This window comes from Psammomys obesus, unplaced genomic scaffold (genome assembly GCF_907164565.1).
Source record: "Psammomys obesus unplaced genomic scaffold, mPsaObe1.curated_primary_1811, whole genome shotgun sequence".
Classification (NCBI taxonomy): domain Eukaryota; kingdom Metazoa; phylum Chordata; class Mammalia; order Rodentia; family Muridae; genus Psammomys; species Psammomys obesus.
Window position 1 is genome coordinate 13,606,462 of NW_026585580.1, and position 24,928 is coordinate 13,631,389.

General features: G+C 41.6%; 1 protein-coding gene across 2 annotated transcripts in view; it reads right to left on the bottom strand.

Annotated features, from left to right (window-relative positions):
• The window catches only part of Uggt1 (UDP-glucose glycoprotein glucosyltransferase 1), a 109,621-nt gene that overhangs the window by 82,965 nt on the left and 1,728 nt on the right, over positions 1-24,928 (bottom strand). For both annotated transcript variants that reach the window (XM_055606691.1, XM_055606682.1), the window contains exons 2-7: positions 20,414-20,549; positions 16,282-16,364; positions 13,144-13,274; positions 8,996-9,108; positions 5,724-5,898; positions 1,355-1,451 (exon numbers count right to left, since the gene is read on the bottom strand). In XM_055606691.1, coding sequence (XP_055462666.1) covers positions 1,355-1,451; positions 5,724-5,898; positions 8,996-9,108; positions 13,144-13,274; positions 16,282-16,364; positions 20,414-20,549 — 735 coding nt within the window. The remainder of the gene's footprint in view (positions 1-1,354; positions 1,452-5,723; positions 5,899-8,995; positions 9,109-13,143; positions 13,275-16,281; positions 16,365-20,413; positions 20,550-24,928) is intronic.

Here is a 24,928-nt window from a genome sequence, read left to right on the forward strand (position 1 = left end):
CATGTCTAGTAGCTCTGGATAGAAATAAAAGGTTAATTTCACAGTCTGAATGGTAAAAAGAAATGTCAAATGTGTCAATAAACATTTCAGTGTAGGCTTTTAAACCATCGGTGTTTTAATAGAATCTGCTTTCTCTTAAGCCTTAGAAAGTTTTACATTAAAAATTTCAAAATTAATAGATTTAAATTTATAAAGCTTTTTCACAGTTAAATTCTGAAGAATTTACAGTTAGAAAATCCTAAACATCATTGAGAAAACAATACATCATCTTTCATGTTTTACTATTCAAATCAATTTTTATGCGTTCAAAATGAGCTTAGAGAATATAATGGTGCCTACCACACTTCCAACTATTCAGAAGGCTGAAGCAGTAGACTTCAAGGCTTGCCTTAACAACTTAGGGTGCCTGCGTACCTTAATGGAAGCTCATCTCAAACGCAAACAAACAAACAAACAAAAACACTGAAAAGAACTGTGGATGTAGCTGACGGGTAGAGCACTGACTACTTACACAAAACACGACACACTCTGAATTCAATGCCACACAGTGCAAAAAAGACACAATGAAAGTGATTCTTAAAGGAAAAAAGGCAGGAAGTAAAACTTGTGGTTGAAAAAGAAAAACTCATCAGGGCTCGGTATGGTGGCTCAACCCTTTAGTTCTAGCACTTGGGAGGCAGAGGCAGGAGGATCTCAGTGAGTTAAGGCCAGCCTGGTATACAGAGTGAACTCCAGGACAGCCAGCGCTACACAGAAAGAATCTGTCTCAAAAAAGAAAAGGAAAATCAAAATTATGTAGTATTATGGCAGGGAGAACCCAAAGAAAACTGCTCCAAGTATAAAAAATTATCCATTCAGCCTAGGATATTTACATCTTCATATTGGAATCACACATTAATGCCTATTTGTGACACATAAAACATCAACAACAGCTGTTACTATTTATTAAATCATTTTATGCAAAAAACACTAAACTGAGCTTTTTGTTTTGTTCCTGTTTATCCTTGTTTTCCTGTGTGGGGGAAGGGCAGGCAGGCCTTGGGCTGTGATCCTCCTGCTTCAGCACTCAGTACTAAGCATGCACCATAATACCCTTCCCAAATTCTTGACAAACTAACTCCTTTCTTCTCCTAGATACCTGAAAAAGAATCTATCATTGCCTATATATTATAGAGGACAGAATTAGGACCTAGAACGTCTGCTGAAGGTTACCCACTCAGATGTGACAGAACCAAGATGCAAACACTAGCTCATCACACTTCTGACCCTACTCTCTTTCAATATGGGAGCCAATTCCCCATTAGTTCATACTTAAAGGCAAGAGAACGCATTGGTCTTATTTTTACAAATTCACCTTTCACCTGAGTATCATCCTTGGCCTTGTACTCCGTGCTCTTGATTGCCAACTCCACACCGTAGCCAGAAAGGTGAACTGGCTCCTTGCTGGGACTCTGCAACAGATGGAGAGTTTCACCATCACCACTGCCTCGAGATGGGGCTCAGCATCCCACCTCCTCGCTAGCATGTCTACTGGTGCTGCCCCTGCTCAGGCCATGTTTAGGCAGCCACATTGTGAGATGTCATGAAAGAGCACACCAACTGTGTATCTAATACCACACGCCCAGCCCTGAAATACATATGTACGAGCAACATCATATGGACTGAGCAAGTTGTGTGTGTGCTTATACATGTATGTGTTTACATACATTTGTGTGTTTAACAACATAAGAAAAAGATAGGATAAATTCTAACAAAACGAAGGTGGGGTATACAGGAAGGGGTGGAAGGAGAAAGGGGGAATGATGTAATTCTGTTATAATCTCAAATTTTTTTTTAATTATTTTAAAATTGATACATAAATTTTTACACGTAAATTTGTTAGATGTATATTCAAGAAAGTTCGGTGAACATCAACAGTAAAACATGAAAACACCCATCCTATTTGTGAACAAAATCAATCTAGAATTTGATTCTCTCTTTAGAAAATCCTAGACTCCTTTATATTTTTTAATCTTACCACAACTATAGGAATAAGGATTTCAAAGTAGAAACAAAACTAAGGCTCTATGATAGGCCTTATAGAAACCGACTACTCTGTAAGGTAATTAAAATACATGATTAAAAATTCTGTATCCTTTGAACAAAGGTAGCCTGCATGGGTGGACAATGTATTAAGTAAAAATCCCTGTGCCTGGCATGGGATACCACTCTGTGAGTACCCATCAGGGTAGCCCCTAAACAACACAAGCTACTGCCACTGCTCTTGTTCACCTCCCTTAACTAGGGACAAGACCCTGCTGCTAAGGACAGCAGACATATTGGTTGCAGGACATAGAGAAATTAATTCTGGAACTGACCAGTAAGCTTCCTTGCTGCTGGCTAGATCTCAGTGCTGGAAGGTGCTATGAAGGCCACTAGGGAAGAAAAGACATTGATGGTCTTAGCTGGCACTGGAGTCTACTTGCTACAATACTGACTGCCAGGCAAGACATACCCTTTGGTGCTGTAATAGCACTGCAGATACCAGGCAATCCCAAAGCTAGGTTCAAAAGGCTTACCCCACAGGAGGGACGTAATCCCTGTGATCCTGGTCAGAATCCAATGGCCGGGTATGTCCCAGGCCCTAAGGGGGAACTTATTATGGTTGTTTTGCTTGATGTTCATATCAAACACTGCTAAACGTTTAAGTTTATGCCCACAGATTAGCGCTGTTCAACTGCGGTCAAAACAGCTTCTTTTTGTAGTAGACATTGGTTAATACAGAGACTTGTAACTGCTTAAAGTGCTGAGAGTGAGTGACTGTGAGTGTGAGCCTTAACCACGACATCTGAACCAACTCCTGCTCCCAGGGCAGAGGAGGGGCAGGAGGGAGGTAACGGAGGGAAGGAGTGCCATGGAATGCCATAGCTGCTGCATTCATGAGCTCACAGCTGTGGTTAACTACAGAAGATCTGCACAATATCAAGACAGTCAGGATTCCAGCATGGGTGGGCGAGGGCTCCATGCCCCACCTCCAGCTGAGGAGCTGCTGGTCGCTGATGGCCTCCGACCAGAGTCACGTCTGTGTGCGTAGCCAGGGGTAGCCCTCCCATGGCCAGTGCACGGTCCAGAACCATGCATGCACGAGCAACACTAACTGGATTCAGTGAATTATTAAAAAAAAGACATGAAGATAGAAAGGGGACATTCTGGAGGAGAGGATTGGGAGGAGGTTATGCTCAAAATACAGTTTACATACATGAAATTCTCAAAGAATAAAAAATATTATAGTTTTTAAAAATTCTACTCCAAAATCTATAGAACAAGGACAAAGTTAGTGAGATCCCCAGACATGAACAGTCCTTTGAGACTGTGTGAGTGTGAGTGTGTGTGTGTGTGTGTGTGTGTTTCTTTAATGTATTTACATGCTTCTGGTGAGGGCTGGAGAGATGGTTCAGCAGCTAAAAGCACTAGATGCTCTGCCAGAGGCCCTGTGTTCAGCACCCACACAGTAGCTGACAAAGCTATAATTCCCAAGGGCTCTGACACCCTGCTCTGCCTTCCACAGACAGCAGCTATGATGGTGGTGCATAGACATACACTAGGCAAAACACTTATACGCGTAAGATAAAATAAAAATAAGTAAATAAAACAAATGCTTTAGGTAGGGCTTGAGCTCACCAAATGTCACAGCTTAACTGTGGGAAATAATCATTTCAGTATCCCATAAAGAAACAGCAACAAAGCAAAGGGTTTTTCTTTTTTGAAAACGGGGGTACAAGAACCCTGTCTTTTATCCCTGGTACTGGCTATCTCTTCTCATTGGTAGGAGCTACGTCTTCACAATATGAAGCGAAGGGGAACAAGGAAGTCCTGGGACTGTGGGCCTTGTCAAGCTACCTCATTTCTATCACTCATTGGCAGGCTAACTGACCCTGGCCCTTCAGACATCTTAATGCTTAATACCTACAACAGGGCCCAGAAGACAGAGGCAGGAGAGTAGTCAAAAACTGGATTTTGACCAGGTGAGGTAACACGCACCTTTAATTCTAACATTTGTGGGGAGAGGAAGAAGAGTCAGATGTTCTAGACCAGCCTGGACTACACTGACACTGGTCTCAAAACCACGAAAGGACAAAAGTACATAGGACTGATAAATACATCCGTCTATTTGCCCCAATTTACACTTGAAATTTTCATTCTCCTTGCACAGACTTACTATCATTTACTGAACTATGACAAGTATACTTTAAAGACTTTCATATTTTAAATGCTCAATGATACAAGTTTAATTTTATATTTAATTCTGCTTTATCCTACCTCTTTAGAAACCCTCCCCTCAACCAAATAAAAAGATAATGAAAAGAATAATGTCAAAGTTCAATAAGTACATTAAAAACAATGTCTCATCAACATCTCTTTAGTCATGTCTGGTTTTTGAAACACTATTCAGTAGTTAAAAGGGTACAGCTAATCTTCTCGGTATTTAACGACTATACTTGAAGGCTATGCTATATCACCAGACAGACTAGCTCCCAGGAGACTATGGAACAGCTCTCAAAATGGTCTATAACTGTTAGAACTTCCCATTCCTTGTTGAGGGACACCATGGAGACCCCATCCAGTGAACTCTAACCAGTGTCCAATTTACACAGAGAAGGGTCAAGACAAAGGATTCCCTCACTGCTTCCAAGCAAAGCCATCGTTAAGCAGGCCTCTGATTTATGATCACATAGATGAGCATAAAAAAAAAGAGCCAGAAGGGTCTCTCAAGCACAAAGGACTCCAGAACTAGATCCTGACAATATAAAGACACTCAGGCTGGCCTTGAATTCTCGGGAACACTTCTGCTTCAGCGTTCCAAGTGTATGCTGGGATTACTGGCATCAGCCACCATACTCAGCTCTACACAGTTCATTTTGAAATAAAATCCAAACATTAATACCACTTTTTAAGTATGATTGTTTGCCATGACTTCAAAAAGACAAGCAAGGCACTGCCTATGTGCAAGTAAGAGATTTGATGAGGACTGAGGAGAGGCTTAGTAGGGAAGGCCCTTGCCACCCACGCATGAGACCAAAGTTCAGATCCCTGGCACCCAGACTGGGGTGGCAACTTGCCTGTAATTCTAACCCACAAGAGGCAGAAACAGGGAAAGCCCTGAGCAAGCTGGCTAGTGAGACTAGCTCATCAGTCCAACTGAGAGACTCTGCCTCAATGAATAGAGGAAAATGAGAGCTGAGCAGTAGAGTAGTTACTCCATACCTACCTCAGACCTCCACGTGATGTTCACACACACACACATGAACACACATGCACACACGTACACACACTCTACATACATACTCTTAAAAAAGAGAGAGTGAAAAAATTAATTACTTAAAAACTGTCACATGTGGTAACACACACCTGTGATCCCAGCACTTGGGTGGCAGAGACAGGTGGATCGCTGTAAGTCTGAGGCCAGGCTCATCTACATAGTGAGTTCTAGGCTAGCTAGGGCTACATAGTGGGACCCTGTCTCACAAAGAATTAGAAGGTGTTGGATGAAGGGAGGGTGAGAGGGAAAGAGATAAGTGATAGAGTACAAAAAGAGAGAGCTGATAAAAGTATTGGATTTCCCCAAAAGAAAAAATAAGAGTTCAAGTTGAATTATTTTTAAAGAGGGAAAGAATCAGTTCATGTTCTAAGATCACTTTAAACAAATTACCTTAAAAAAAATTGTAAAATAAGTCAATACTTACAGATATATAATGTCTGAATACATAATTAATTTTGCCTTCGTTACTTTTTGATGTAAGTAGGTGGTGAATATTAAAAAATTCTTCATGGCCAATCTCAGAGTAAAAAATGACCACTGGACTTTCAGGATTTGATGAGGGATATCTGTGATCTCCTTTGAACAATAAAGGTTTAGGTCTGGAAATAAATATTGAAAACTTAAAATTTTTAATTAAACATTTTAAAACAAAAAACAGGACATTTTTGACAACAACTTTAAAAACTTAGTAAATATTTTAAGTATCTAAGTCTTAGACAGTTTGCACTTAGAATACTGTGAAGTATGAATTTTACTCATTCATGACAATAAAAAAAAACCTATATTACACAAATATCAATTACAAAATACTGAGTTAGAGTCAACATTATCAATTCCTAAACACAGAAGGGGAGGGATGCCAGCATGCATTCCAAATCTCACAGCACTAAATCTACAGGGTATTTTCCACCATGTGAAGCGTGACTATGGTTCCACTTGAAAATGTTAAGTGGAAACAGTAAGACGGCAGATAAACTCTGGAGTAACTTGTAAGCTACAGCACGTCTGCCTTCTCTGCTGTGTTTGTGACTATTACTAGAATGAATTTATCTTTTCAGCTTTTTTTTTCTTTCTTTCTTTCTTTCTTTTCTTGGTTTTGGGTTTTTTTGTTTGCTTGTTTGTTTTTGGGTTTTGTTTTGTTTTTTGTTTTGCTTTTCCGATACCGAGTTTCTCTGTATTCAGCGATTCTCTGTATTCAGCTAACCTCAATCTCATGAGGTCTGCCTGCCTCTGCCTCCTGAGTGCTGAGATTAAAGGTGTGCACCACCACTGACCCTTAATTTTTTTAAGCTTCTCAAAATACAAGCAAAAAGTCAAAACCACCACACACCTTAGACTGGCATCAAGACATTACAAGTTGTTAACACATGATCTACTGTGCGGTTTGAATGGGTCCCCTACAGGCTCATGTACTTGTACTTGGTCCCCAGTTGGTAGCACTGTTAACACCTGGAGGGAGGTTACAGAACTTTGGGACATGGCAGAAGGCCACAACTGGGGACAGACAGGCCTTTAGAGTTTACAGTGTTGACATCCTCCAGTTCTTGTTCTGCTCCCTGTGTGTGGATGAGATCTGATGTCTCAGCTTTTTATTCCTGCCGTCATGCCTGTTCTGCCATGATGGACATCTAACCTCCTGAAACTGTGCTGTGTAGTTGTTTCGTTTTGTTTCATTTCTAGACAGGGTTTCTCTGTGTAGCCTTGGCTAGCCTCAAACTCACAGAGATCTGCCTGCCTCTGTCGCCCTGAGTGCTGGGGTCACAGATGTGCACCACCACACCGAGCTGCTACTTAGATTTTGTCAATATGACATAAGCTAGAGTTTTATGGAAAAGAAAATCTCAATTGAGAAAATGCCCCTGTCAGAAAGACTGGCCTGTACCAAGTCTGTAGAGCATATTCTTAATTAATGACTGACTGGAGAGGACCTAGGCCACAATGGGCAGTGCCACCCTTAGATAGATGGTCTGGTTATACAGAAAGGCAGGCTGAACAAGCTAGAAAGCAGTGTGACTCCAAGGTTTCTACTCCAGTTTCTGCTTCCAAGTTCCTTCCTTGCTTTCCCCGATAAAAGACTATTGGCCAAATAAAGCATTCGAAAAAGACTATTGGCCAAATAAACCCTTCCTTTCCAAAACTGCTTTTGGTTATAGTGTTTATCATTTACCACAGCAATAAGAAGCAAAGTAGGACAGAAATCGTACACCAACATAAATGCTCCATTAAGTTGTCTCTCATCATGGTATTCAATCATAGCAACAAAAAGTAACTAACACACCCACCAATCCCTAGTCTAATAACCATTCAACAGAAGGCAGCCACATATAAAAAAAAAAAAGATGATCTTTATAATGGGAATGTTCCAAAATTGGAAACAACTTTAAAAACCAGCAGTAGACATTTTTACCTAGGACAATATGCAGGTCTTAAAAATACTGAAGTACACCTACATGCACTAAGTGGAGAGATGCCTCTCAACAGAAATAGACCTAACTACTTGTACAAAAGCCATTAAAAAAACCTAACAATACATAATAGGCTATTAAAAGTAGTTCCAACCTCTCAGAAAAAGAGACATCATTCTTTGCATAGGACTGAACTACTGCTCTAACAAACTAAACAAAGTTTCAAAAGAACTACAAAGTCTCCAAATATGTTTCACCCAAGCAGCTCTCTCACCTATGACCATTCTCAGTCGACCACCAATACTCTGTGAATGCCTGGACTATAAAGAATTCATTGCTGTCATCCTGAGTAGGAGGCACTAACGCCACCTGCTGGGCAGAGGACAGCACTGGTCTGACAATGTCACTACACAGACGTACACAACCATTAACATTTCTGGTAGAGTGAGTGATCGTCACATGGACTTAGAGCAGGCACAGAGAGGCTGCTGCTCCAACCAGCCAGCCAAATATGTACCTATGGCAACCGCTCACTTTAAGGAGACCTCAGGCTCTTCACACAAAGAAAACTGTGCATTCACTATTCAAATCAATTAGCTTTTAAATATTGTCTGTTATTAGTGATAATATCCTAAAAAATCATTATCATTAATCTCCGCTACTTCAGGTACTGGCTCTTTGTACAGACAGTATTCCTTGATAAGCTAACAACAAAGTCTATAAAATCTCTCAGAAAGAAATCATTGCCCAATACACAGGAATATCAAATACTTCTAACTTTAAAACAATAGAAAGCAATGTTATTTGCCCCATTTTCCAAAACTACCTTAAAAAATGGGACGGTGTTCACCCCTGGGCAGTCTCTAGCTACTAGGCACACTCCAGCATGCCTACAGACGGTAAGGTAAGAAAATCAGAGGGGCGAGGCATGGTATACCACATGTTCATAACCCTAGCACCTGGAGACCTAGGCAGGAAGACTGTGAGCTCAAGACCAGCCTGGGCTGCAAATCAATACCTGTTCTCAACAGACACAGACAGACAGAAATCAGCCAAGCATGGAGACATATGCCTTTAAGCCCAGCAACCCGGAGGAAAGGCAAGTCAATATTTGTGAGTTTTGAGGCCAGTCTGGTCTACATAGTTTTAGACCAGCCAGGACTGCAAAATGAGAATATCTGAAACAAACAAACGAAGAAGAAAACAAAATAAAACTCAACTCAACTCAGAGAGCACATATAACAGAGAAAAAAGGCACAGGACACACACATTTCGAAGAAACACAACCCACCTGTCGGGTGCAGACAGTACAAGAGTCTCCAGAGTATCAAGATCACAAGTCTGCTTTCCATGCACTGAAAAAAACGATGTACAGCCTTCCGGTGGAGGCTCATCACCAGCTATCTGGGAGGGAAGACAAACAGATACTCTACTCAAAGATAAGACAGATCTTCTAGGTTTTAATGAACATATGACTGATAATCCACCATCAATACAAGCAAATCTACCATCTGCTGAACATCCACTGAGGGCCAAGGTGGTAAGAATACTCCAAGCCAGAACTGTTCCTCAGTTCCCCCCATGTCACTCCAGGAGGTCAGCACTAGTGTCTAATTCCATGAGAAGGTTGAATCACTATATTTACCTCAGACTTACCGAAAGAGACATTGTACCTTCAAAGAACCCTTGGCTCAAAATGGCAGAGACTTTGTGTGTCTGTGTATGAGTGTATGTACACACGTATATGTACTCTTGCAAGTTGAGGTCAGATGTTAACTTGAAGATTACTGTTCAAGTTAATTTTCTGAGACAGATTCTTTCATGAAGCTCAGCAATTCATCTAAGATGACAGATGATGAACTTGAGGGACCTCCCTGTCTGACCACCTACTTCCTAGAACTCTACCAGAAGTCCTGGGTTATTAAACAAAAATTCCAGTGCTGAGTGTAGGCTACCTCCCTATGAACCGTTGATCAGAGAGGCGTAAGAGCCCTTCCCTACAACAATATAGGCTACTGCCACTGCTCTTGGCCCCACCAAATCTTGATGCTAACATTTTATTGCTGGGGCTAAAAAGATGGCTCAGTGGTTAAGACATACTACTCTTGCAGAGGACCCAAGTTCAATACCTAGTACCTACATCAAATAACTTACAACTACCTGCAACTCCAGCTCCTGGGGGGACCTGACAACTCTGGCCAAGCAGAAACCTATCCTCATGTGTTCACACCTACACACACACACACACACACACACACACACACACACACAATTTAAAATTAGTTTTTAAAAAATCCTATTTCTAAAAGTACCACATATTTTGATCACAGGACACACAGAAACAAAGCTAACCTTGAATCTTTCTCCCTTCAAGCTAGCCTTCATACTGCTGGAACATACTATGCAGGCTGATGAGAGAGAAAAGTTACCAACAGTCTTACTCAGATGTAAATTTTTGGGCTACAATGACCACCTGAGGTAAGATGTGCCTACTAGTGGCATGGATGTCACAGGAGCAACCACCCACCTTCTGAATGACGCGGTCTGAGGCCCACTCCACAGGCTAAGCAACTTGTGTCTTGAGCTGTGAACAACAGCACGCTGGGGTGGGGGATCCTAGGAGGCAACCTCCAGCTACTACTGCTTTGTGTCATCAGACTGCTTTCTAAACACTCATTCATGTTTATACCCACAGATTAGAGGTATCTCCAGGCCTTCACTGGAGATGCTCCTAATTGCACTGAGTAGCAATTGCCACAAAAATCTCTAACTGTCCAAAGCTAAATGCGATAGCTATTCCCACCTCCTCAAGGACCAAAGAATACTACAGAAGAGGGGTAGAAAGAATGTAAAAGCTGAAGGATGGGGAGAAGTGCAGGAAAAAAAGTCTTTTTTTCTGGACACACAGCAGCTTCACTCGAACTCACTGCAGCTGTGGTTATCTGTACAAGATTAGGTCCTTCAAGCTTCTTCATGGACAAAGGAAGAGCCATAGGCCTCACTCCCATTCCTACTGGCAGTGAAAGGTTGCTGGCAGAGCAGGTGACATTTTCTTTAATGATGTAGCTACTGTGTTTCTCTGCCCCAGAAATAACTTCCTATATACACTCTGTGCAGAAACTCTAAGTAAACTCAGTGGGCCACACTCAAAAAGACATGTAAGTAGCAGAGAGATGTTGACAAGTGTTCCACATGGAAAAAGAAGATAAAAAGGGGAATGCAGGTTAAAAAAAAAAAACAAAAAACAAACAAACTAACATACACTATAAATGTATCAAACTGGAGTTTGAGAAATGGTTCAGAGGTAAACAACACTTGCTCTTGAGGAACACCCAGGTTCAATTCTCAGCACCCACACGACAGTTCATAACCACACACAGATTCAGTTCCGGAAAACCTGACACCCTTCTCTGACCTCTACAGGAACCTGTCATGCACATGGTACATATATGTGAGCAAAACACTCATACACATAAAATAAATGTCAAAAATAAGTGCTAAGTTAGAACCATGCTGTCCTAACTAAAGATAATATGGAAATTAATAGAAAGTCCTAATTTAACTAAGAATAATAGATATAGAATTTAAAGAAACAAGCCAGAAATGGTGGGCAGAGGGAAGAATATTGAAGCTCAAGGCTGACACAGGACAAAGAAATAAGAACCCTGAAAAGAGCCAAGCCAAAGAACAGGCAATAGGTCTAACTGGCAAGTACAGTAGGTCAGCGGCTTCTGTCTACTCTAGATCAGGCAGTAGCCCACGCCCACGGGGAGTTCAGAGGCCCTGAGGCAGCATGCTTGCCTCAGGTACTCTTACATAAGTAAATCACGAGCCAAGACTCCCTTCTAGGATAGGCCCCATGTTAAAGAAAGTCTCCTGAAAGTAAAAGAAAACTTTGGTAGGGCAGAGATAATGGAAGAAAAAAATCCACAAAAAAGTGCAGGAGAATGGATCTGGGAGAGGGCTCTGAGGTTAAGAGAGCCACCACAGAACAAGCAGGAAATCTCAGTAACATACTAATATATTTTCTTAGCACTACAGAAATCCAACAGAAGAGGGAGCTGTGCTAATTTCTAAAAGGTAAGGAAAATTAATCACACATCAAAAAGGATATAACTTTCTATAGGGCTGAGTAAATGTCCCAGTGGGTAAAGCATCAGGGCCAGAGCTGCAATTCCCAGAACCGACCTAAAAAGCCATGTTAAGCACGGCGATGCACCTGTAAGCTAGCGGGGGAGAGGTGGAGACAGGAGAGCCCCAGAACAAGCTAGCCAGTCAGACTAGCCAAAGACACCAGCTCCAAGACAAGGAAGACACTCTACGTCCATACAGAAGGTGAGGTGATTAAGGAAGACACCTGGCATCTACTTCAGAGACACATATACACGTACGCATACCCCCACTCAAACACATGAGAAAAAAAAAAAGTCTCTATTTCAAAACCCATACTACACTAACTAATTATTAAAAGAAATAAAAAGAACCAGAGTAGCACCTGTATATACTAGCTCCACATAGGAGACTACTTCAGGCACAGAAATCATCTCCATCAGCACTGCCCAAATCTGTAACCGCACACCACATGAGGCTTCAGGACAGATGAAATATGGCTAGCACAACTGAAGGAACAATCTGTGTTTAACTTGAATTGATTTAATCTTTAACAGCCTCGCCTCTCCAGGAGCTAATAAAGTAAAGTGTATTGCTACAGTCAATGAAGCCATGCCATAAATAAAAAGGCAGAGTAAAGACGAAAAATGCAATCTGTGGGCTGGAAAGATGGCTCACTGGTTAAAAGAGCTCACTGCTCTTACAGAGGACCTGGGATTGGTTCCCAGCACCCATATCAGGTGGCCGCCTCACAACTGCCTGTCCTACTAGGGGGCCCAGAGCCACCTGCACACAGATGTACATTACAACATAAACAGGCACACATTTAAAAAAAAAAAAAAAAAAAGTTTTTCTAACTGCAACCTATTCGCCAGACCTGGAATCCCAGCTGCTTGAGTGGTTGGGGCAAGAGGATAACAAACTACCTCACAGTCCCTGGCTGACACTTTTCCTATGACAATAGTCTTTTCATTTCTCATATGAAAATAAGTATCCATCATTCTTTAAAATTGTTGATATCCAAGTCCAGCCCCAATGCTGGGGTGAGATGTGTCTCAGTATTTGGATTTGTTAATCTGCCTAGTATGCCCAAGGCCCTGGGTTCCATCCCCAAAACAAGGGAGGGAAGGAAACATATACGATTTAAAGACCTTAGTGACTTAAAAACATCAGTTCTACTCATTATTTAAAAACAAATTATTAATCCCAAAAAACGCCAGACAAAGAAAGTGGTAACTGTAAGTCAAACCCAGGAGAACTAAAATCAACTAAATCACCATATCACAGCCCTAAAAAGGCTGTCCTCTAGATACAACGGTGTCTTATTACCTGCTGGAAGGCTTGAATTGTGGCTGAGTAGGAACGAAGAGAGAGACAAAATTTCAACAAATTTTGCTGCAGAGGTGACAGGAACTGAAATGCAGCGTCCAATATGGCGTCATAATAGGAACGGTCCGTATCTGTCAAACAAGCACATTGACCAGAAGAACTGCATGGCTGCAGAGGAAACGTTAGACAGTCAGCAAGCACAGAGCAAGCACTCGAGTCGGAAGATGACCTGTTCCCAGCACTCCATCCAGGACACCACAGTCAACCTCTGTCAGGTGACTAAGGTCCAGAACAGACAGACTCGTCTCTCATTCCCTAAACTACACTGCTTGCCTGGACTTCCCTACCACTGAGATGAGTTACTCCTGGAAGAACCCGGCTGTGAAGTCTCTCAGGAAAGCAGACTTCATCTCTATGCTGTGCTTCAAAGGCTGCTCCCATCGCTGCTTGGATCTTTGTCTACGTCATTTACTAAGGCACGTGGTACTGACTCTGGACACCCAGAGACAGAGGCAAGAACGTTTATCTTTGTACTCTCAGAACCCGATGGTACTCTCTTCTCAAATAACCAACTCTAGGGAGTTTAACACTGAGATGTGTAAGACATAAGTGTAGAGCACTGAGCAGTGCAATAGAATATTAAAAGAAGCTGAGAGCATCGTAAAATTCGATAAGCATTCAAATAAAAAAGCTAGGCAAAGTTATTTAGAAGAAAAAGACATCCGAGTGCTATTACGAATAAATCCTCCGACAAATGAAAAGGAAAGGTACAGAGCTTGTTACATACCACAGTCATGTTTGCCAAACAACTGTGAAATAAAGATGAGGGGTGTGTGCATGCATACATGTGTGTGCGTGTGTGTGTGTGTGGGTGTGTGCATGCGTACATGTGTGTGCGTGCGCGCGTGTGTGTGTGTGCGTGTGTGTGTGTAGAGTAGAAACAACAACCAAAAAAATGAAAAAGCAAAACAAAATTATGAGAATAAAAAAGTTTCAGATGGCTTTAAAAGCCAAGCAAGAAATACAATAAACAGAGATGAGGCGTACCTAACTTTTTATCTAGCTTTGACTGCAGTATGAGCTATAGGAACAATTAAAAAACTAAAATCTTCAATTAGAAAAATACTAACTTGGTGTGAGTGTGGTGTGTATTCATGTATGCGTGTGGACACACTTGCTTTAAGGGGACATGAACATGTCTACATGTGTATGCAGGCCCAAAATTTATACCAAGTGTCCTCCTCAGTCTCTCTCCGCTTACATGTTGAGGCAAGCTCTCTCAGAGAACCGGAGCTTGCCAGTGGCAGCTAGTTTACCAGGGATCCAGGGGTCCCTTTTCTCTGCCTCCTGCATGCTAAAGTGACAAGTGGCTGTCAGCTCTGGTTTTTACATGGTTCTGGGATCTGAATGCTGGTCCTCCTGCTTCACAGTACAGGTTTTACCCACTAGCTATCTGCCTGGTCCCTGTATTTACACTCTTAAAAGCATCATCTTACATGGAAAAGGACACCAGAAAGAAATACCTCAGTATGTACACAAAAAATAATAATGTCAATCTTTGGATAGCATAACTATGAATAATGAAAGATAATTTTATGAATTTATATCCCTGTAACATTAGTCAAGAATATGTCATTTATCTTGAAATTTCATTTTAAATGTTAATACTTTGAGCTTTTATTTTTAAAAACCCATATTGATAAATATATTTCATGAAATCATAGAAGTAAAATAGTTTTTGACTTATTTATTATGTTTACTTATGTGTTTGTCTGTGTGTTGGTACATATACATGACTGCCCTCAGAGCCAGAGGCATCAGAGCTCTTATGACCTGGAGTCACAGGCAGTTGAGAGCTGTTGGACATGGGAACTGGGAATTAAACTCAGGTCATCTGAAAAGCAGGCACACTCTTAACCGCTGAGCCATGTCTCCAGCTCTGTGAAATAATCTGCTAGAAACAAGTCTAGCTCACTCTAACTTACATGACTAAATCTTCCAGATGTTTGCCCAAAACCTGTATGTATTTGTCATGAGATTCAGATGGTTATTAAAATGATATTTTAACAAAAATTTAAAAGTAACCCATTCCATTTAGCTTAACAAAAGTCAGTTCCAAACCATTTCTGCTCCAGTAAGAAGTGACAATTGTCGGCATAGTGCTCGAGATTTTAATGACAGTCATTTGTCACTGAGGAAAGATCCAGAGCAATATGCTACTGGGTGACTTTGTCACTGTGTAAGTCAATACAGTACACTTACACAGTTCTATTTGTGAGCATCATGACAGGTCACTGGGTAGCATCTTATGGCACCACTCTCATGTATGTGGCCCATCCCTGACCAGAATGGCCCTGGGTAGTGCACAAAGAAATCCTCTCTTAGCATCTTTAAGTAGCAATATCTACAGCCTATACTACATCTTGTATTAGAAAATGCTCAAGAAAGCAGAACAAAACTAAACTGAGTGATATAAGATACATCTTAATTTGACATCTTGACACTCAAGTATTAAGTGGCCAGCAGGCACAATGAAAAATATGCTAGGTGACATTAACTTAATGATAGCACACTTAATACGGACAGCTCAGTTGTGTAATTAGTTTATAACAAAAGGAAGAGAGAATCGAACAGATAAAGTTAATATTAAATGATCTAAAATAAAATGTACTTCCATTAAATAGTCCCAAAGCACATTAGCAAAAGAGCACAACAGAACTGAAGCAATGGGAAGAAAGGCATCACTTGCCGTTACAGTTACAAACTGCACACACATCCACACAAAATGATTTGTGGCTACACACAGTGGTGTCTGCCAATAGCCCCAGTTACTCAAAAGGTTGAAGCAGTAGGACTGTGCAAAGCAGTAGGCCTGATCACAAAGCAAGGCCTCATCTCTTCAAAAGAAAAATAAGTAATGCACTGCTCTGAGTCTGTGGGGCCTGGGAGTAGCTCAGTGGCACAACATGGTTTCCCCATGCACTAGGCTAAGATCAGTCTTCCTCCTGTGACAACTCTAGTCATTAAAGAAAAAGTTTTCCATTAACTGCCATACTGCATATATTATACAAAGGAGACCATTGTTTTCTAACATTTTCCCAGACCACAAAGTCAAACAAACATTTGCTTCAATTTTACCGTGATGATCTGATGATCCAATATTTTGACTGGCTTCTACAAAACTCCAAAATTTCTCTTGACTGTCTTCTGCTAAGAACTCACTGGGAGAAAAGTGGGAGATATCAGCAATGAGACAATAAAATCTTCCAACACAAACTCTATTACTAAGGAGAATAAAAGGGGATTTATATTCCCAGATGTCTGTAGTTTGGCTTTTAATTATATATATATAATATATCTTTATGTATAATGTCCATTTTCTTAATAAAAGCAAGCTTCATTATTTCCTTAGCTATTATTAACAGCTTAATAACTTGTTCACTCAGTAGCTATTTCTTTATAAATTTGAAACCATAAAAATGTTCTAATAGGGAAACCCTAACGTAGAGATGACTTATGAAACCCAGAACAGTTAAAGTCAGCAGTGAAAGCATGCCATCCTAGTTATAGATCTGCGCACAGCCTTTCTGGAAGAGCTTAGGAAGAGCAAACATGTTAGCTTCAGGCTCTGCCACAGAAACCAGAACCCTAGAACAATTTCCTGAAGAATAAAGGCAGCATAGTAAGTTTTTAACATCTAAAAAAACCAAAATTTCAAATCACCAAATTTTAGCTTAAAATTAGTACACATCTAACAAAATCAAATCTAAAAACTTATCATCCCCTTTAGCTTTTAGGCATTATCCTAAAATACTGGTCTTTCTAAACGTCCCTTCATTCAAGAGTCGAAAGTTCCTGAAATAAAATGCACTTCACGGCTGAATGAATGAGTGCTGTAAACTGGTGGCTGTAGCTCTGAGGCCAGTCTCAATGCGTGGTGACGCCTCACTGTCCTAAAGCAAACTACAGAGCTGGATCTCGGCTTACCTAGCCAAAGGAAGACTTGCCCATTACTCGTCAGCACTGGGGCATACAACTCTCCCCGTACTCCACAGCTACACACAGAAATATGGGAAAAGAGAAACAGTTCCTGCTAATGCACAGCTCCTCTAAAAATAGGTTTTAAAATTAGCCATTATTATTAATAGATTCTTTAGTGCCTCCAAGAGTCTTATTTTTCTAGGCTGTGTAGTAACTGATACAAACACTAGACTGACCTTAGAATAGCTTACACTCTAAGAAAACAGGTCCTAAGAAGTCATGATATGTAAATGAACTCCAATTCATGAACTAAAGGAAAGATGACATAGTCATCAGTGTTGGACAAAACAAGGACTCACTCGGGCTAAATACTTTTCATACAATCATAAACAATTTTCTTAAAACATAGTTTTTATCCAATGTCAACGATCCAAGATTACAATAGTTTTAAGAAAACTACTAAACCCATTGAAATGATCCAGAAGAGAATAATAGAACACATTATCCCATAAATGCTGTCTTTTATGTAGTATAATTAACTTTGCTTTTTCCTTTGTTCTACTTCTTTAGCTTTGTATTCCTATGCCAGTGAGTAAAAGTATCTGTGGATTTGCTATAAACATTTCAGTAGGGGAAGAAGAGGAGGACACTGATTTTCCACTCTCTAGTGCTGGGTGTGGACTTAGGGCCTCCAGCAACCTAGGGAAGCACCTACTACAGAGCCACATCCAGCCCCAATCACTGATAACATGAGTGATGTGCACAGAAGAACATAGACCATTTCTTTATTGACAAATACCTTCAAAATACCATAATACAAAGTTCTTCGTGTACAGAACACTAGAAAGAGAAAAAAAAAAAAAAAAAGCAGCCCTAAAACCACCTAAACGTATACCAGATAGTGCAAACATGGTCAGTGTATTTTGTTTGCATTTTATTATGGAGACAGGGTAAGTCTCACACAGGGGACGAGTAAGGGACAGTTCAGGCATCTGTCCTCTCGGTGCGCGTGGCACCCTCACGAAGGTGAGTGCATTCACGCCACCCTCGACTACACCCGCTTTCCAAAGAAGGAAGCTGCTAGGAACTTGCTAAACTTTTTCATCTATGGAAAAAATAAAAAGGGAGCTAGCTGGGCTTGGTGGCTCGTGCCTATAATCGCCAAAATTGTTATTTGGAGACAAAGGCAAGAGGATCACAAGTTTGAGGTTACCCTGGTCTCTACAGAGCAAAACTCCTGTCTCACACGCCCAGTGAGTGAGTGAGAGAGAGAGAGAGAGAGAGAGAGAATGTGTGTGTGTTCCTACAACCTGACTTTCCTCCAGAATCTGTAAATCTTGTTTTCTTAGACAAATAGTCAATATAAATTCAAGTAGATTTGATTTATAACTCTATCATTCTATATCCTCTGGCCATTATATCTGACAATAAATGCTACTCTCAATTTTAATAATGTTTATTTACATATTTCTGATAGTAACTATAGCTCCTCAAAACACTCAGGAGTTTTACTTCAATTAAATGTACATACCACTTCATGGGCAATCACAGAGCTAAAATCCCTTCATAATAATCAGGCACAATCTAAAAATATACACAGGAATGTTTTTAGTCCCTTTGGGCTAGATGGAAGGAAAAACAAGTTCTGTCGCAGCCACATGCCCTGGTACACAGAACTCTTCATTCTCATGCACAGCGACACTCTTGAAATTCATCAGAGCAGGAGGAAGAATGGTGGCCTCAACTAACTTAGATGTAACTGCAGAGTGACTTCAAGTACACAAAGCTCCTTTCGGAGTTGCCCAGAAGGCCCAGTATCTTGACAGCCTGTTTGCAAACACCGACTGGAGAAGGGGCATAAAAGTAGCAGCTCAAAATAGTAAACTGCCAGAGATACCATTAAGTGGGAAGATGTTTCTGATGAGGAAGTTGATGAAGCAAACATCATAGCCTATATCCTCAACCGTTATCAAGGAAACTGGAAAAACAACTGAGGAATTAGAGCTGACAGTTTTAGACATGCTTTCTCAACTTCATGGACATGTGCCATAAAGTCCTTCTAGGGGTTGGAGGTGCAGCTCAAATGTTGGGTGCACATGCATGAAATGCTGGGTTCACTGTCGCTAATGTCACCTAAACCAGCATGATGGCCCACAGCTATAATCCCAACACTGACTAGATGGAGGCAAGATCAGAATTCAAGGTCACCACTGACTACATAGTAATGATGGAATACATGATACCCTGTGTTTAAAACAAAACAAAAACCCAAGATATTTTTTAAATCACTTGATACATGTTTTATCAATTTAAGACTTAACTGTTTTACATAATTAAACTATAGCCTGTTTGTTTGTGACAAAGGACCATCATGTGGTCCGGTCTGGCCTCAGACACACAGTCTTCCTACCTTAGCCCCTCCATGTGCTGAATTTTCAGGTGTACGCCATCATGCCTGGCTATAACTATTTCTGGAGGAGGAGGTGGGGGCAGCAGTGAGGAGGGAACCTAGGGCTTCCCGCTATTAAGCTACCTTCCCAATCTTTTACTGCTATTGATGCCGCGTGACGGTGACGATGATGATGTTGACGTTTTCAGACCGTATCTATATAACTTATCCAGGCTGGTATTAAATTTCCCTTAGGCAGCTGCTGTTACAGATATGTCACCATTCCCAGCTTTAATTTTTTTTAGCACTGTCTCCTGTATCCCAGGCTGATTTTGAATTCTCTGTGTATCAAAGGATGACCCTGACCTCCTGATCCTCCTGCCTCAACCTCTTAAATACGGGGATTACATTATTTATATAGTGTTGAGGACCAATGTAGTTATACAAGGGAATACTGTGTGGTTTAAAAAAAAAAAAAAAAAACTTTTAAATGTGTATATATGTTGATACAATTTGATAAGATCTGACTTACTACAAAAGTCAGTAATAATAATAGCCTCCAAACTTAAGAAAGCATCAAGATCTGGGAGATTACAAAGGAGAGCAGGAGCATCTTTAAAACAAGTAACAGCTGGTGGTTTCTTCAGCTCCTTCCTCCACGCTTCTCCTCTCCTAGGGCCTTGTTCTTAGGAGTAATGTCCCTAACCCTGCCTATGAATCAGTCCTGGGTAGCAGACAGAGTCTGCATCTCGCCCTTCCATGTGCAGAGCACAGTGGGCACTGAAGGGGACATTTAACACCGGCAAAGGAACACGTAAGCTTCCTACTGAGCATTCATTTACTGCCAGACCCTAAGTATACAGCATTCCTTTACACAGAAGAAAACTTCTCCTTCCTTACCTGGCTTCCAGCAGCAGCGGAGCAGAAAACCATTTTGTGGTAAGAGAGGTTGTAATGGCTTTTGAATTGGCCTCTGCTAAGGAAAACAGGCACAGTGAAGCCAGTGCAATCAGAAGGCCCATGTTGTAACAAAGCCCTACAAGGGGAAAAAGGAGAGAAGGCAACATTAAACTTTCACAAGGAAGCACAAAACAACATCAATACTTAACACAAAATAACAGTAAAGCCACAGAAACAAAATGCTTCTGAAACAAACAGCACCAATACCAAGATGGCCAAAAAGGCAGTGCTGAGTACCTGGGACAAGGAAAGCCAGGCAGTTAAAGCTGGCTACAATCTTTCCTACATGGTACCACTTCCCTTCCTGAAGGGTGAGATCACACAGAAGGCTGCACACAACTTCATAAAGTCTGAGGGTAAACAAAGCTAAGACAGATGAAATACAAATGACAAGTAGTGCTGTAGGCTGAATCATACTATCGCAAAGAGGGGGGAAGGGTTGCAGTCATAACCCCTCTGTCTCAGAATGCGAACGGACTTGGAGACGATCTTTCCAAGGCGGTAACATTTTGGTCATCAGGACAGTAATCCAGTATCACTAGTGTTAAGAAAGGGAGAAATGTGGACAGACCCAGAGAGAGAACCTGTGAAGAGAGAGGTATACCCTAGAACAATACATACCACAAGCAAAGGCGTATCTAGAGGTCTGATGCTACTAGAGACTGAAAGCGGCAAAGCAGAAGTCCTCCCTGTAGTTTCAGAGGTGCTGTCACACCTCAGCTGAGGACCTGTAGCCTGAAGGCTGGAAGACACTGAAATCTACTCTCAGAAGCACCCAGCTTACGGTTTCCAAAATAAAAACTCAAAGACTGGATCTGCAATCTGCAAAGGGTGCAGTAGTTTCTCAGGCCATCTGCTCCCATCTACAAAGTAGGGAATCCAAGTTCCTAGGAAGCAGCATGAACCCTCCCATCAGCAGCCTCTCCAAGCAAATTGACATTCTCAGACATGATCCAGACCACTGCAGAAAACATCTCCAGTTACTGACTGACCTCAAGCCAGAAACCTGCCAACAGAACTTCCTTACTCACGGCCCCACCCCCACTGCAGAGATACGCAGAGGATACACAGCATCTTCTGTCTAGAATTGTGGCTCAGCGGTAAAACCCGTCCGTAGCACAGCTCCGTGCCCATTCCATCGCCAGTGCCACAAAAAGAAATGTCACTCAGCCTGTAATCTTAGCTACTCAGGACGCTGGGGTGAAATCAGAATTAGAGCTTAAAACTAGCCTAGGCAACATGATGAAATCTCTTCTTTAAAAAACAAAAACAAACAGAAAAACACCTGTGGCACACGCCTTTAGTCCCAGCGCCCAGGAGGCAGAGGCAGGTGGATCTCTGAGTTTGAGGCCAGCCTGATCTACAGAGCAAGTTCCAGTACAGCCAAGACTACTACAAAGAGAAACCCTGTCTTGAAAAAAAAAAAAAAAAGATGAGTGAGCCAATCAGAATCTCTTTTTTTATTGACCTCACTTATGTTAAGAGCCTACTTTATAAAATGCATAGACTGAAAAACAATTGAAACAAAATAAATTATAGAAACAGAAAAGCATATTTTAGAAGCATGTTAGGTTCAAGCACTGCCAACTTCTCTACAAACAAACGAAACACTGCCATTTCATGTACAAATAAAGCATTCAGTCCCCATCAAATCCTCTCCTTGGGGCAGAAAGAGCCAGAGGTAATGTCTGACTCCAGGGAAACAGCGTCCTCCACACACAACAGGACTGACACACACATGAACTCAGAGGCAGTGGCAGGACACACGTGGCCTGCACAGCACTGAGAGGGGGAAGTAGACACAGGCTCCCATCCCTAACCAAGAAGCTACCTACAACTGACAACCACTTGCAAAGGAAAAATGGCGCTTCGAGCCTACTGGCATATTAACCACCTTAGGGCAGGCCCTATGTCCAGCAGTAAATGGCCAGCACAACAAAGTCTCAATAGTGTTTTTGCAGATTTTTGTTTGTTTGTTCCAAGTGGCTTTATTTGGGCTTTTTTTTTTTTTTTTTTTTTTTTTTTAATCTTATTGGTCTTTTGCTTGTATAATTTGGTTCCCATTTTCTGTAGGTTTTAGGTTTTCCATGTTGGGGATAAAAGTTTTACCTTTAAGATGGTAGGGAACTAAGCAGCAAAGTTTAGAAACCTTGCTCTGTTCCCTTAGTAGGTTTGTATGTTTTTGAGGTCTTATTCTGTAATCCAGGCTGCTTGAAGCTGGGGAATTTACTGCATACATATATACATACATACATACATACATACATACATACATACATACATACATACATTTGTTTTGTTTTGTGTTTGTTTTTTGAGACAGGTTTCTGTGTGCAGCCTTGGCTGGCCTGAACTCACTTTGTAGACCAGGCTGGCCTGAACTCACAGAGATCCTCCTGCCTCTGCCTCCCTGAGAGCTGGGATCACAGGAGTATGCCATGGTTCCCAGCCCTGCTTCCATCTTGTAAGTACTGGGATTTTAAGTGCATGCCACTGTGCCTTACAGTGTTTTTAATACTCTACAGTATTGTGCTATTTCCTATTGACTTTAGAGAAGGGTTCATTCTCTAAAGACTCAAAACCACATTACTGCAAGAACCAAGGCAAGTTCAGGTTTTTCTAAGTCAGATGTGGCACAAGCCTTTAATCCCAGCACTTAGGAGGCAGAGGCAGATGGGTCTCTGAGTTTGAGGCCAGCCTGGCCCATATAGTGACCTCCAGAACAGCCAGGGCTATGTAGAGACCCCCCATCTCAAACCCCTCTCCCACCAAAAAAAAAGTTTTGTTTTGTTTTGGTTTTTTTATGGGCAAATCTTTGGAAGGAACTGTGTCAGTCTGAAGGGAATGTGCCTAAAACTGACACCAGAGAAATCCACCCAACCAACCTGAGAGGTCCACACTTAGGCTGACTTCAGGGACTAAATGTCAGCTCTTCAAGTGCAGAAAGCTTGGTGCCTAACACAAAGCCTGGAACACAGGAGGCACTAAAGATGAGATAAACACAGGCCTCATTCACTAAGAGATCAATAAAAACAACAGGTGTGTGGCAAGATTCACTGTGATTAACGAAGTTCAGGAGCACATGGCTAGTGCACACCAGCACTTGAAGGGGCTTTATAGTAACATAGAGAGACAGGGAAAGCGAAAGAAACTCCTACAATGGTGGCTTCTGGTATCTGAGAGGAAGGAAAACAGCTGGAAGGCACTGGGGCAGGTTCTTAAGAGAAATAGTAGGAGAAAGAGAACCCAGAAGGCCCCATAATATACCCAAGCCAACAGCAACAGAGCAGACTCCGAACCTTAGGGCCTCTCCAGCCCAAAGGAATAAAGGGATCACGCTGAGGCTGCGTGAATTTATATTCACCACATGTGTACAGGTGCCCAAGTAGGCCAGAGAGTACTGGCTCTCCTGGAAGTAGAGTTACAGGGTTGTAAGGTGTCTGTTGTGGGTGCGGAGAACAGAACTCAGGTCCCTACCAGAACAGTAATACTCTTAACTGCTGCCCAGCTCACCTGCCCCACCTTGCGATATTTGACAGAGAAAGCACATGTCCTTGAGAAGCAAAGCACCACTGGAGATGGGAACAGGATGAAAGCCATAAGAGAGCAACATTGCCAATCTGACCCCACACTTGACCTAATAAGTGATACTAGAGGAAAGAGTTGTCCAGAGAAACAGGTAAGAACCTCACTGAAGTACTCTTCTGCTTGAGGATGCTTTCATTTTATAAGTTCCACTAGCATTCTGGACACATAGTAGTCCTTATGTGTTGCTTATAAAGATAAACAGTCCCAAAGACAGCAACTGAAAGAGCAATGCTGGGCAGCATCCTTAGAATCCAAGCATTCCAGCAAGTTCTAGGCCTGAGTCTATCAGCAACCATCCATTAGCTCCTGGAGCATTCAACCTAAAGCTTGCTCATGATCCACATTACAATATAAAAACTGTAACCAACAGGTGTGTGTGGCAAATGCTTTCACTTTCTGAAAAGCAGAACAGGCATGCTGGTTCTTAAGTTATCAAATTCCTTCTTTCTCTTTCAAAACAAGCTCTTGTCATAACCTATGTTGGCCTCTAACTTGATATGTAGCTGGGGATGACCCTGAATTCCAAATCCTACTGCCTTCACATCCCTCCCAAGTGCCTGGGTTACAGAGCCCGCATTAAAAATGCTTCAGTACTTTCAAGCCAAAGAAGAGTTAAAGAACTAAAAAAAAAAAAAAACAAAAACAAAAACAAACCCACACACACACAAAGCAGCATCAGTGGCACACAACTTTAATTCCAGCACTCAAGAGGCAGAGGCAGGTGAATCTCTGCGAGTCCGAGGCCAGCCCGGTTTACAGAGGGAGTTCCAGGACAGCCAGGGATACACAGAGAAGTGCTGTTTTCAAAAAGCCAAAAAGAAAGGGCAGAAGGGAGGCCAGCGCAGGGGGGGGGGGGGGGGGGGGGGG